General features: G+C 50.9%; 1 protein-coding gene across 1 annotated transcript; it reads right to left on the reverse strand.

Annotated features, from left to right (window-relative positions):
* Positions 1–8,185: 8,185 nt before the first annotated feature.
* LOC104615885 (carbohydrate sulfotransferase 11-like) lies at positions 8,186–12,644 on the reverse strand. The gene is made up of 2 exons (XM_010292715.1): positions 12,564–12,644; positions 8,186–9,031 (listed from the first exon to the last, which is right to left on the reverse strand). Exons 1-2 carry the CDS (start codon positions 12,627–12,629, stop codon positions 8,186–8,188), a joined length of 912 nt encoding a protein of 303 aa, XP_010291017.1. The 5' UTR covers positions 12,630–12,644.
* Between the last annotated feature and the right edge of the window lie 1,879 nt (positions 12,645–14,523).

The raw sequence follows: 14,523 nt of genomic DNA on the forward strand, positions 1-14,523 counted from the left end.
ACATGTAGGAGCAGGGAAAATGGAAGGTCAAGTCCACCTGCCTGCTGGCAGATGGATGCTTTGTTCAAGGACTTGACAGCTCTTAAACACTTAAATTTGAGCTGCGTTGGGTGCCTACTGGCCTTGGGCGTTTCTTTGCTCCTGGTGCTGCTCTGATCTCCCCAGGCTGATGCAAAGCTGAGATCAAGACTTGGCTGAAGGTCCCTAACAGCAAGAGCTGTTCAGCTCCGGGCTGCCAAGTGTGGGGTAAAACACTCCCTGAAAAAAAATCAGCTGTCTCCTCCACTCTCTCCAAGCCTCCTCTTCCTTTTTTTGTTACAAAGGATAAATTACCCCCTACTGAGTATGGGGTAGTGTGCACACACAAGCTTTGTGGTGAGGGAAGTTTGAGCCTTCAAGGCACATGCTTCCCCCGTCTCAGGCCTTGCTGCTTTATCTCTCGCTGCAGCCTGTGTGCTGTCGGCTCGGCTGCGCAGCCCTCAGCCCCAAGCACCCACGGGTGATAATTGCAGCAGCAGCAGCAGCTCAGGGGGCTTGCGGGGAAAGCGAAGCAAGTGTCTGATTGCTGGTCCCAGTTTGAGGGGGTTGCATTAGAAGGTATGTACATACATATTTTAATAACTTGAGATTAGTATTTTATTATGTAAACTTTTATTAGCTCCAATTTGTCACTGGCGTCTGGCAAATAACTTCTCCTGCCTCAACACCAGCTTTTCTTCTCCTCACCTTACTGCATGTCCCTGCTGCCGTGGGGAGGTCCTCTGCTGGTCTTGATGCTTTTGCTGCTGGCGTGAATCAGGCAAGGCTCATCCTAAGGCCAGGCTGCTGAGGACACCCTAGCCCTCTGCAGGGTGCCAGACACATGGAATTCTCTCTCTTTGATAGCACAGCTTTGCCCTTGCTCCCTCCAATCCCCCAAAAGCCCCAGCCTGGAGCCTGTGGCTGGTGTTGACTGCAAGGGACTCCAGTCACTCTCCTCCCAGTGCCCAACACACAGCTGCTCCTCTGTCGCACGATTGCAACAAAGCCCTTGCACTGGTGTGTCCTTTCATCACGGGATTTCTGGGCAGAGCTTGGCTTGTTCTGCTTGCCACTGTTGACAGAGGACACGAATGGGAACATGTAATGGATGCCATCTGTGTCCTACTTTGGGACCCAGCTGGGCTGGAGTGGCCCATGCTGCACCTTGCCCGTGCTGGGGCTGGGGGTTCCCCCCTTGCAGGAGGCACTGGGACTATGAGCCAATGTGGCGAGATTAAAAGGGCACAACAAGACGCGCTGCTCTCTGGGGTACCCCTTGGTGGGCAGCCAAGCATCAGCCTCATGCCTGTGCACTTAAATGCAGGGAACGCACTTAAGACAGAAAATTACTTCCAGCCTCAAGAGAAATGATATAACCAAAGGAAATGGTTTCAATAAAAAGGGATTTTTTTTTTTTATTTTTTTTTTTGTTAGGGCAGTGAAAGGCTAGTTATTTGGCTGTTCAGCCTGTTTACTCTTTCTCCTTCTTCCTTTTCTCTCTTGCCCTGTGCAAATGAGAAAGGGCCTTTGCTAACAAAGGTTGTATGTAACCCTGGAGCACGGCTTGGATCAGTGGTCCTGTGACTCCCTCTGAACCCGCTCTGCCAAGAAAGCAGCCCCAGCCCGTCACTGCTCCCTCCCCCTGGCACTGGCTGCCTTGGTGGCACCCAGCGAGGGCCTGCACGGGGCAAGAAGCCTCTGAGGTGTCTAGGTATTGTCCCACTTCCCTCTCCTTAAATGCCTTCAGGATCCTCAGCTCTTAAGAGCTTTCGGTACATCACAGGCCCTACCTGGTGTTATGCTCCCTGTGGTGGTTGTACGTATTTTGTTGGGGTGGAGGTTTGGGGAGGGAGTTGCTTTCCTCCCTTTTCCTTCACAAAATTCACATGGTTTCAGGGCAAACCTGTGTGGGTAGCAGAGCCCATCTGTAGTGATTTCTGTCTTTAATCTAACCTGGCAGGAAAGTCACTGCTAGCGGTGGGCCTGGCTTCTCTGCTGCTGTGTCTGTGGCGTACTGTGCCCAGCTTTTTGCTGGCTTGTAGCCACCTCGCCACAGTCACCAGCACCTCCATTTGAGCTGACGGTGACTTTTATTTGTATTATTTAGTCCTCACAGCTCCCAGATCAGCAATGTCCTTAAAAAGGAAGAGGTGGGAGAAGAGAGCTCCTTTCTTGCTGCTCTTTAGTCCTTGGCTGCTGATCTGCCCATTTGGGCTCAGCGCTTGCCCTGGACTAAGAAACCCATCAAATGCTACAAGATCCCAGTCAAAAGCTTACTTTGTTTTAATCTCTAGGGGGAATAAAGGCAAATGTGGCGTGTCAGCAGAAGAATGAGACTGGCTGTTTTTGAAAAAAGCAGAAATTTAAAAAAAAGTGCTTTATGCTGGATCGTCCAAGCCCTGTGCAGCCGTCAGACAGCTGATCCAGGCTGTAGTAGGAGGCAGTAAAAAAATGTAAAATTTATGTTTTAATTTCCCTTGGTTTTGCTTCACACTGTATTAGCAGTGCAGTTTAGGCTCACTCCTGAGATGAGCCACTAGTTGTGCCCCAATAAACTGTATCTCAGGTTCATGTCAGTGTTGTGGGATGGGAGCTGGGGAAGGTCATCGGGGTTTGGGAGGGGGTGGGTGCCTGCCCTGCACCGCCGCAACGCCAGTGTGTTGGGGTGCTGGCGTGGCTGCTGGGACCTCAGGGAGATCCCAGATGCATCGGGGAGGAAGGTCGGTCAGGGGCTTCCTCATTCCTGGGTGTGGAAAGGTTTCTCTTTGCAAGCAAAGAAGGGGCTGTCACCAGCCGTAGAGAGATGGGAACGGGTTTGTTTCAGTGATAGTCAAAGCATTTATTTTTCTCCCCCTCAGCTTCCACTCACTGCCTCCATCCTAATACAGTATTTTTCCAGTGTCATGGAACATGCAGATACTCTACTTTGTACAAGATGCAGCATTCTTACCAGGGACAAGCGAAGTGCCAGCCAGCAAACAGGAGCAAGTCTGAAAAGCCTCCTTCAAGCAAGACACCACTTCCAAGACATACTTGAAAATGCTTTTTTTTTTTTCCCTTCAATGGAAGTCTATTTAATCCTCCAGCTGGTAAACAACCCAATCTGTGGTGCACAGCAAGCTCTGGAAGGAAACCTCCCTGTCACTGAAGCTCAGTTTTGTTCCATTGGAAGGGGAAACTCGGCAGCTTCACATAGGCCACCAGGGATGGGGCCAGCGGCTCCACAGCATGAAATACCCACAGCACAGGCAAAGAGCTGCCAGGCTCTGAAGGCTGGAGCAAGCAGAGCTGTTAGCGGTGCTTGGAGGAAGGGGCTGGCTCGCCATCAGCTGCTAAGCCATGTTGGACTGTGGCAGAGCTCGACGTTGCAGGAAGGGAAGGTGCTCTCTCCTTTATGGTCAGGGGTATGTGTGTATTTATATAATAAATATGATGATGTACATGCATATGTACATGCATATGTAGATGGATGGAAAAAAAATAGCTATTAAGTATTACAATCATATACAAATACAACCACTCAACATGTAAATGTAATCATAAGTGCTGTTTAATTATTTTTGTAATATATACTTTATACACATATACATATTACATATAATGGATGTATTATCGCCTATAAATATTTCAATTATTTGCAATAATTCTATTATACATTATAATATAATCATTATTTACATTGTATATGTGTGCACTCATGGACATACCAAAGTGAGGCTGTTCTTGTTTTTCGCACCCTGGTGCTCTGACAGCTCCCCAGCAGCTCCCAAGCCTCAGGCTGAACCCCAGGACCAACCTGGCTTACTTGGAAATGCTTGTCCCCAAGCTCTGCAGCCTGTCTGAGGCCAGGATGGGACCTCCCATGGTACCAGCAGCCTTCAAGGGGGCTGGGGGACATTGCTACCATGGTCGTTGCAGCAGTGAGGTGAGGGCTGGCACTTGCCCTCAAGCATGCCCAGGGTGCACTTGCCTCATCTTGGCTGCGTGACTCAGAACTCTGAATGCTATTTCATATGGCAATAGCCATGCTTTGTTTCTTTAATTATTTATTTTTAAGAGGCACTTGATGGGGGGATGAGGAAGAGAAGGTTTAAATAGAATTTGCAAGGTTATTCCTTCCCTGAGGCTAAGCCATGTGCAATCATTGCATCTAACTCAGATTTTTCCATTTGTCTTTGGGCTCCCATTGCCAAGCCAGGGTGACCTTGGCAGCGCCGGCCATGGCAGCTCTCCCTCGGCCACCCCGGTCTTCCTGCTCCAACCTGTTGCTGCCAAAGCGGCGCCGAGGACTCCAGCCTGGGCAGAAGACAGCGCTGCCCAGTCAGTGAGGTGCGGCACCCAGCCCCACGCACCCCAGCAGATGAGCTGCTTGGTTCTGGGATGGGCAGCTCATTGCAGCCATGCTCGCTCAGGTGCCTCTGCTCCTTTTGGCAGGGTCGGTGCACTTACCAGCACAGCAGGGACACCCCAGTGCTCTCACCTGGCTGCTTTGGCAGCCACCAGCATCCTCAGCTTTGCTGTGGGACATCCCTTCCTCGTCCTCTAGCCCAGCTGCTGCCAGCACGCCCCTGGGTGCAGAAGCTCAGTATGGAGCTGTGGGGGTTAATGGCCATACTTAGCCCTGGGCACCAGCCCTGCAGGGAAGGTTTATTTCTCTGCAGAAATACCAAGTTGGGGAGTCTTTTTGGCAGTGTAAGGCCTGTATTTAAGGGTACAAAAAGAAGTCAATGCCCTGGCTGCCCTTGGGGTTATCACTTGGCTCTTTCTCCAGGTGACAGCAGCTCAGCTCGTTCCGAGTGGGATGGTTGGTCCTGTCTTCACCTCACTGGTTATGGGGCTACCCGAGAAGAGTCTTCACCTCTGCTCATCATCAAACCTTGGCCAAAATGCAGCACAGTACATGGTATGTAGCCCCACAGGCCGGCCGCACCAAAGCCCCATTGCCACCAAGACAGACACACCCCGCAGGGCTGCATTTCAGTCCTGTTTGAGATCCCAGCAGTGCATTTGTGCCCTTCATCTCCAGACCACTGTCTTCCTCCTGGAAACACTCCCTGCTCACAGCAGGGTGCTCGGGTAGGGCTGAGGGGATGATGCCCTGCTCTGTGCTCCTGGGGGGCTGCCTCGGGCATCTCCTTGTGTTCCATGGCCATGTTGCACATCAGGTGCTGTCAGTGCTGTCACATTCACAGTTCCAAGTACAGGATAAAACCAAATCCAATTACACTTTAGAGGTGGCCTAGACTACCTTGATATTTTCTCCTCTATCACAAAAAAAAAAAAAAAAGATGCAGTGAAACAGCTAAAAAAAGCCACAAACAAGTGGGAGTCCCTCAGAGAAATGGCTCCCAGCACCCGAAGTCGTACAGGCAATTAAAATGCTTGTAGTTGGGATCATCAGTCACACGGTGTCGTCCTAACCCCGTTTTCTCCTTTCCTGCAGCGTTTTTCAGTGCGAGCAGCGTTTCCAGGCCTTGAAAACTCTAGCCCGGGCTGAAGGCGGTTGCTTCAGAAATACGAAGTGGCCATTTTCTGTTTGCATGGGCAGGTTTTGCTTTGGAAAGTGGTATTTAGGCAGGGGGAAAGCCAAGGCTATGACCTAAATGGGTTGGATTGTAGCTGTTGGTTGTGGGTTTTTGTTGTTTTGTTTTGTGTTCTTTTTTTTTTTTAGAAAAAGCCTAAAGGTCCTACGTGACCCAAAAGACACCCTATTACAGACTAAATCTCAGCAGGGTACTGCCCTTACAGACCATGGCTGAGGCTGGAGGCCTGCATTCGCTCCATACTCGCGTGCCTTTGCTGTTGTTTGGGGCAATGGGTCAGGTCTGATGGGGGTGCCAGGGGACAGGCTGCCGATCAAACAGCCATCACAACCGGGACCGTCTCCAAATCACCACCATCGCAGCAAAGGTTAGAAACCAGCTGGCTAAAAGACAAAACCCAAAGCATGCTGCTCCCTTGCTTTCACACCAAAGAGAGCCCAAAGAGGCTCCCAGCTAGCCAGGTATTGCTTATGCACCCACAGACAGCACAACGGGGAGGGAGTCTGTCCTTGCCACTCACTGTGCCATCACTTTTAAGAGCTACCTGCAGAGAACAGTATTTAGGAAAAGGAAAAAAAATAAAGAAATCCATCCAAAAAATGCATCCCTTTATGACTCTGAATCTGACCCCAAACTATGATTCATGACCAAAAGCAATGAAAAGAGCTTGTGGTGACTTGAACAATTATTTTTCCAAGCAGAGGCAGTGCTAAGCAGGGAATGCGAGACTCCTGAGAAAGCAGGAGGAATGCACTCCAAGCCTGAACACTGCAGATGCAATTTGTTGCATCATATAGCCTGTTTTTGTGCTTTGAGTTTCAGCTAGACAGGGAGATACTAAGATAGCACACGAAAGGCCATTTCTGTGAGCTCTCCAGTCCAGATTGGGAGAATCAGTCAGACTGCCAGGATCACCAGCGATTTTATTTACTGTTCTTTTTCATTGCTTTGTTAAACCTAATCTCCAAACGAAGCAACCAAGGAGGAAGTGTCAGCATATAGGTGCCAATCATCAGAGGCAGAGAGGAAAATGGTTAAGATATAACAGCTGGAAGTTGTTAGATGAAAACATTATTTTTTAAAAGAGCCTGAGAGCACTTGGTTTTATAAAACCTCCCATTGTATTGCACTAATAAGTCAAGTGTTTGCAGCCAAGCCAGCAGACACACTCTATAGCATCTATTACCGGCATGTTTATTTACAAAGGCAGCCACTGAGCCAAAGACGAACAGAAAAGAAGACAGACTGAAATATGGTTTTAAAGAAATACAGCTCCTTAGACTGGTTTTAATTTAAAATCTTAGGACTCTGTTTGTCATTTTCTTTTGTGTTTCGCCCCCTCCTCCCCATTTCTTTTTCAAGGAATGAATTGTCCAAAGCCAGCCAGGCAAAGGGGAATTTTCCTCTAGGTGTCTCTGTCCCCATTTTTATTCTCAATTTGTTCTCATACACAGGCGCACGCATGCACACACACACGCACACACGCTCCTCTGGCCTTCCCAGTCCAGCATCACCTTTTCATTACCATAGCGATCCCCCACATCCCAGCACAGTGCTCCCCAGAGCACTTCATAACTCAAACCTGCCCCAGCACCTTTCTCTCTCCCCTGGTGCAATGTGGCCACCCCATGTGGGATGCACCGGCTGCATATGGGAGCAGCACATGGTGGCAAGGGACGAGAAGCTGGCACCACAGGCAGGACACCGTGGATGATGGGATTTCATCTGAGCAGACGCCTGCACCCGTGCTGTACATACGGCTTTGCAAACCAGTCATCATCCCCTCTTAAAAACAGGAGGTGTGGGGCGTGGATTTATTGGATTTGACCAGAAATCCAGAGACATGTACGCACAGGCAGTGAGTGCTCTGCTAGTGTAGTTCAGGAGAAAGCACTGTGTCTCTATTAGCCCATACCTGCTGCAAACCTGCTCCTCTCTCTCTTTGCAGTACTTTGCATCCCAACCAAGAGCACGTGGAAGTAGAGGAACAAAAAATCCCTCCAGGCTTTGTCAGGGAAGAAATGCATGGTCACTGTAACACACCACTGCCTTCCCCAGAAATGGAGGATGGCGCGGGAAGCTGCAGGAGGATGGAGGAGAACAAGGCAAAAAGAAAAGGTGGGAGCAATTTTAAAGGAAAAATTTACATTAAATAATTGCTTTATTTCTGGTTCTATGCAAGTCTTTGACACACTCTCCCCTGCACCCCGAGATGCCATGTCTGCCCCCAAACAGCCCAGTAAGGAGAAGAAAGACCTGAAGGGATCCTGCCCAAAAAAGGAGCCTTCCCAAGACTTGGATGTACAGAGGAGCCTCTTAGTTAAAAGAAAGTCCCCAGCTAAGGCAGGGCCTCCTACCCAGCAGTGTCTGGTCCCACCACCATCCCCTGTGGATGTTGAAGAGTGGGAGGGAAAGGGAAGGAAAAGCTCCAGCCCCAGTGTTTTGAGAGGTGTCCTCCCTCCAGACCATGCATGAACAAGGCATCAGGATGCGGAGCAGACCATAATGGAGAGGGCATGGGGCAGAAGTCAACCAAGAGATGAGCACAGGGGGGGAGGAGAGGAATTATGGCAAGATGAGAGTTACCCAGCTCTCCCTCACCTCTCCTCCCAACCCCTGCCTCATCGGATACGGAGGTATGAGGGGATGGAGTAATTGAAGAGCAAGTAGTCCATTTTGTATAAATTAAAGAGTCTCCTTTGGTAGAAAGGGCTAATGTCCTGGAAGAACTGGGCCGTCATGTCATCTGTCGTCCTGGTTGTCTTGGATGAAGATGGGAACTTGACGCTCGTGTCGGCACCAACCAGCTGGAGGATGTAGTTGGCATCTTCAGCCAAGGTCTCATACTTGCCCACCACATCGTAGTGGACAATGCAGGGGTGGCAGAGTGAGTGCACCCGCTCCCAGTGCTCGTTGAAGGGCTCCTCCCGCTGTGTCCGTGGATCCAGCAGGTAGTAGACGAACTCCTCAAAGCGCACGTCGTCCCCACGCTCCAGGGCCTTGTCGCTGGGCTCCTGCCGGTGCCGCCGGATGATCTTGGTCCCATAGCGCTTGTGGAAGGCCGTGTTGTAGCTGCGGGTGAACTTGTTGCGGTACGCCGAGACCAGGCGCTCAAAGGGCTCCCGCACAAAGATGAACTTGAGGTAGCTGCGCAGGCGGTGGTTGATCTCAGGGATGCTGTACTCGGAGAGGGTGCGCAGGTTGGACGAGACATGGGCCTCGTTGGCGGGGATTTCCAGTGGGTCCTGGTACTTGCCTTGCCCTGTCAGGACCATCATCACCCGCTTCCAGTTAGTGCAGGCCACTTTGGGCACGTAGCAATAGAGCAGCCCATGCGTGTCATCCACCACCAAGTGCCGCAAGTCATCCGGCCGCAGGAGACGCCGCTTGCGAGTGTAACGGTTACAGATGTTGCTCAACAGCTCCCGTCTCTGCTGGTGAACTGCCTGTAGTGATGACTGCTCAAACTGGGGAGAGGGGGGGGGAAAAAAAAAGAGATGGTCACCAGCTTGCCCAAGCTGATTGTGGCCTACACACAACACTTGGCCCAGAACTGTTCCCATTCCCTCCCCTTCCATGGGTTTGGCAGTCACCGCTGTGGGATTTTTGAGGACAGTGTTGACTTTGAACATAACTTGATTTGGTGCGTTTAATCCTTGGACCTGCTGGAGGCAAAAGAGAACAAAATGTGATGAGGAGCTGGGTAAGGAGACAAGTCAAAGGGGGTGAAGGAAGAAAAGGTGGTGCAGAGGGGGTCAGTAACAGAGTATTTGTTACAGCACGCACACACACACACACACACACACACACACTGGGCTTACACCAGTCCAGGGGGGCATGCATGGCCCAACCCCTCCAGGGGCAAACAGCGCAGCCCCTCTGCTGGCACAGGGCCCTGCACACCCCCCGGCTGCGATGGGGCATCGCCATGTCACGCTGACGCCTACACGTGGGCTCGGTGCGAACATCACAGCCAAGAGGCAGAAATGTGGCACACAGGTGTGGGCATGCATGATGAAAACGGCACGGGTGTGCTGCCAAGGAGCGGCAAAGGGAGATGCTGACAGTGAAACCCTGGGGAGCAGTCGGGGAGCTGGAGGTGATGGGGGGTGGCAGGGCATGATGGAGAGGAGCGAGGTACTGCTGGAGGTGGTGGTGGGGCCCTTCCTGAGGGCTTTGTGTTTCTTCTTCTGAGGGATGTTTTCCACACAGGCCAGTCCAATGTCTCAGCTCTGGTCATAGTCTCCTTTGTCTACAGGGATGAGGAGTTCACATATGGTCCTTTATCCCTTTTGACCCTTGCAAGGCCTGGCAGCTGCTACATTGGCTTCCCAGGAGCCCCGAGCCCCCTGACCGCTGCGCCAGCTGAAAGCCCCCTCCAGATTTGGGGATGTGACCTTTCCTGTCATGATTTTAATCGGAAATCCCAAAATATCATTAAAACATCTGGGGAAGGAAACTGTTTCCAGGAACTCAGAAGGGGAAGGTCCCCTCCTCCTCCTGCCCACTCCATCCCCATTTTGCTCACAAGGGTTGGGAGGTTTCACGTTCAGCTCTGAAATCATCGCTGGGAACCTCCAACAGCCTCATCCGGGCCATGACCACTAACGGCTTCACCCCTTGCCAGCCGAGGGTGGCTCTGACCCCATGGAGCTGTTGCGCTAATGCAATGCAATGACTGCTGTGTCGCAAGATGATGGTGGCTTCCACTTTGGGCTTCTGAAGAGAGTCCTGCCAGTGTCACAGGGCACCAGGGCAAACACCTCTGCAGCCTGCAGAGACGTGGCAACCTCAAAATGAAGGGGAAGGGCAGGCCACCTCCTTTGTCCCTACATCCTTGCTGCTGACAGCTGTCATTGCTCAGGACAAGGACACTGTTTGCAGAGCTTCAAGTGCATCCTCATCTCTCCTGGGGGACCATACGGGGTTTTGGGAGGCACCAGAGCCTGGGAGAGGCTGTGTAATGGAGATTAGGGTTTGTAAAGCTCCTGCCAGGAGTTAGGATACTGAGACAAACTGCCCATCCCGTGGATGATCCAGCAGACTTGTCACCTTCAGAGGGGTACTAACATCTGGGCAAAAAGCTCCTCCTTGGATCTCATGTCCACAAAAGAGATAACCTTGTCCAGGTCACCTTAGTGACCACTTTCTCCAGGAACCTGCATGGGCAGTACGCTGAGACAGGGGCAGAAGAAAGCATCCCATCCCTGCTCCTTCCAAAAGAGAGATGAGAAAATGCTCAGATGGAGGAAATGCAGGTCAACAGACTCTAACTGCCACCAAGATATGACTTTGATATTGTTGGCTACTTGGGTATGAAGAAGACAGCACCTACGGAGGTGATCATCGTAGCTGAAGAGGCATTCTCATGGTACATCTGCTTGCAACAGAAACAAATCTTTCAGTAGAAATTTCTTTTGTTTGGAGGCTCCCCATCACCTTTTAAAATTGGAAACCCTTTTTGCATATGCTTAAAAAAAAGAGGCATTTTAATAATGCGATTTTTTTCATTTTTTTTCCCTGCACTTGCATAATTCAAAACTATTGGACCAGAGAGACAGACAGACAGACAGTGTCTGCAGGCATGGCAACAAATAAATGTGACTACTTTTCAACAGCCACTGACTGGAATAAGTGCATGTCTTGCAGTTATTTCAGAGCAAAATTGCTCATTTCGTTTCCTTCTCTTTAAAAGACAGAGAAATTAAGTATCACTTTTAAGGAAATAACACCATGACATTCCAGCAGCATGAGGGTTTGCCGGCATTGTGGCCAAGGGAGTCCACTCTTGCCGTTTTTCCCAGAGCAAATGTAATTTGGCTGCTTACAGACGTAAAAGCATCAACCTAGACAGTAACACGAAGCATCGTGTATGGAAAGGAGATCTGGCTCTGGCTGCAGCGGGCACTGCCGATGGGCACTGGGGAGGCAGAGGGGATGGCAGCCAGCTGCAGGGACCACCAGCATTGTCCTCTGCTTCTTGGAGGCTGCAGAAGGTGGACTGCTTCGTGGATGTGGGGAGATGCAGGGCACGTTTGGTGGCTGGGACCTGTGGCCACGGCCCAGCCTGTTGCACCGGTTGGAGGGTGGTTCCCTACAGAGCTTCCTGCAGGGAAGTTGTGGGTGAAGGATCCTTCTGCAAAGACAAGTCTGGCTGCACGGGGGGAAAACTGCTGGTCCAGCGAGGGGATGCAGTAACACACCTTTTGCAGCTCCAGCCACAAGCCCCCAAGCTCCCAAGCTGCTAAGGGCAAGTGGGACACCTTCCCTGATGCCAGGTCCCTAATGCTGGTTGGGCTGCACACACCAGGGACTGGCGAGGGTGAGCGCTCCCTGCCTCAAGCAGCAACCAGGGCTTGTCCTGCAGCAGACCCTTGCACCGGCAGGGACCCACTAAGCCCACCTGGAGAGGAGCGTTTCCCTGCCCAGACTGTGCCTGGCTGCCCCTTTCTCAGCAGGTGTCGCTGGCACAGCTCAGGGTGATGGAGAGGACTAAGATGTCCCAGGATTATAAACCCCTCATGTCTGGGTCCAGCTATATGTGTGTGTGTGTGTGTATACATATACATATATGCATATACATACGCGCGCGTGTGTATATATATATATGACACCCAACATAGAAGCATCTATCAATTATTAGCGCAGAAAGTGCAGCAATGATGCTCTTGCCCTGCTATGATGGCCCAGAGTAGGCTTTGAACTCCTCAGATGATGGTGAAATCTCCCAGGTTTGCCCAGCTATGGCTCTGGGAGCGCTGGTAATGAAACCATTTGCCCAAGTACCCGCAAGGGCCATAAGCAGTTTTTTATGAACAATTACTCTCCAAAGCGGTGTGGTCTCTTCTTTTGGACACGGCCAGAGGTTCAGGCATGGAGACCTTGGGGGTGGGCTGGAGACAGCGCAGTGCCCTGCACACCGGAGGGGTGGAGGAAAGGCTCAACCCCCAGCGCCTTACTCCTTCCTCACCCCCCATCTCCCTCTCCCTGTCCCCTTACCTGGTCACTCTCGTACAGGGCCTGAAGTGGGCTGCGACCGGCCTTCCCCTGCCAGGAGGACCTCATAACCCCGCCTTCTGCAGCTGGAAAAGGAGCAAGAAAAATCAGAGGGCTTGGCAGGGGCTGCTTCCCTGTTGGGATGAGGCAACATCCCCTGAGAAGAGACAAATCTGTTTGGCTCTGCAAGAAGACGCTCAAGCAATGCTTGTCTCTCCCCCTTATTTTTTAACAAAACCTGCAGTTGGGGTTCAGAAGGTCCAGACCTAACCTTTAAACAAATAGAAGATCATAAATAAAGATAACAGCTTGTTAAAATTTCAAGAGCAACTGGGAACAGTTTGATCCATGCGCATTTGGGAAATGGCACTGTGTGCAGGCTGCCTTGGTGAGGGAATGGCCCCGACCAGTGTTACCATGGCCCCATGGGGCGAGATGGCATCTGCACGGGGCAGAGATAAGGGGCAGATCCAACACCGGCAGCTCTGTGCTGAGGCCCCAGGGGCTCAGAGTTTGCATTTCCAGGCTCAGAGACACAGTCATTAATAGACAAATTGTTCAGATGCTTCATCTGACTAATAAGTCATTTTAAGTTCTTAATTGTTTGGGTTTTTTTCTTCCCTTCTAAACCAGCAACATCCCATCGAGTGTTTGACGCTGAAGACAACCACCCAAGCAGTCCTCGCCCCTTCCCTGCCATGCAGAGCAGCTGGTTTGATTTCAGAGGTCTATTTGCAGCAGCACCAAACCCAAGGCTGGATCTGACCAGCCACAAATGCGGTGCCAGACACCCAGTCAATGACAGATGCTCAAGTTCTCATGCTCATAAATTAAGTACGGATGCAACCTTCCAGGTTGTGAAGCATCTGCTTCAGCTGCCACCCCTCAGCCCGGGGACCTGTTTCCAGCACAGCGTGGGCAGAACCACGTGGCCTGGATATCCCAAACCTAATGCACAGGCACGACAGGGGTGCAGGCTCTCGAGTGCAGTAACACCTCAAAGCACCCGTCCCACCTCTCACCCACCCTCTGCTTCTTGTATCTATCTGACCTGCTCCGTTGGCAGAGGACGCCACTACAGTTTTCATATAAGAAGGTTTCTAACCATGGGGATTGTGCAGTCTTGGAGTTGGCGTCCACAGAAGAAATCACACTGTGAGTTTTAAAATGGATGATGTTGGTTTTTTTGAAGGGGATGATAGGACATTGTTTGGGAGATTGTGGCCTGGGAGGTTCTTCCAGCCCTCCAAGTTCCTGCTCCTACAGGGACCTTCTAAAATCTCGGAGGGACATATGTGGTGGAGGGAAAAGCACCACTCACAAACCGTTTCTGGCAACATGAAAGTTTCTAACACAGAGGCTTTTTGCATGACAGTTTGGGACTCTCAATCTTTTCGTTCACTGACCATCACCAGACAAAACCAAATTTGCTATACAAGGCCCAGGTGGCATCTTTTTAAGCAAAATAACCAGAAGGGAAAATCCAAATCCCATCTTCATTTTCATGTGCTTATCTTTTGCTTAAATGAAAACTGCTCCAAAGCACGAAGTCACCAGGGTCTAAGCAAAACGTTATTTATTCCTGGAGCTGTAATTAGGGGACCTCACAAGATTTCAGCAACAGCACTTGTATGCTTGCATGTTCCTGGAAAATTACCCTTCCCGCAGCACTGGATTGATCGAGATGTGACTCAACGAGGAGGTATGGTTTCTTCCTCAATCCCCTGTATCAGTTACCCCACAGGAGGGTGAAACGGCATCTGTGATAACGAGAGATTAAGTGGAAGAGCCAACCTACACAGTGCTGGGCTGAGATGCTCGTCCCAGGGGAGCCCCGTTTCACACCTCCAGGCTCAGAATGAGCCTCACAAATGACAGGGAACGAGATCGACCTTGAAAACTTGACTCACTGCAGCTCGAGTCTGCCATCAGACAGCATTAAACTCGAGTCCCTTTCCTGGTC

This window comes from Phaethon lepturus, unplaced genomic scaffold (assembly GCF_000687285.1).
Source record: "Phaethon lepturus isolate BGI_N335 unplaced genomic scaffold, ASM68728v1 scaffold22638, whole genome shotgun sequence".
In the NCBI taxonomy this organism is placed as follows: domain Eukaryota; kingdom Metazoa; phylum Chordata; class Aves; order Phaethontiformes; family Phaethontidae; genus Phaethon; species Phaethon lepturus.

What these genes read in the sequence shown, in the direction of transcription:
- LOC104615885 (XM_010292715.1), bottom strand. Translation starts at nt 12,629, where the DNA reads ATGAGGTCCTCCTGGCAGGGGAAGGCCGGTCGCAGCCCACTTCAGGCC. An exon ending in CCCTGTACGAGAGTGACCAG is followed by an intron (nt 9,032 to 12,563) that starts GTAAGGGGACAG and finishes CCCTCTCCCCAG; the next exon opens with TTTGAGCAGTCATCACTACA.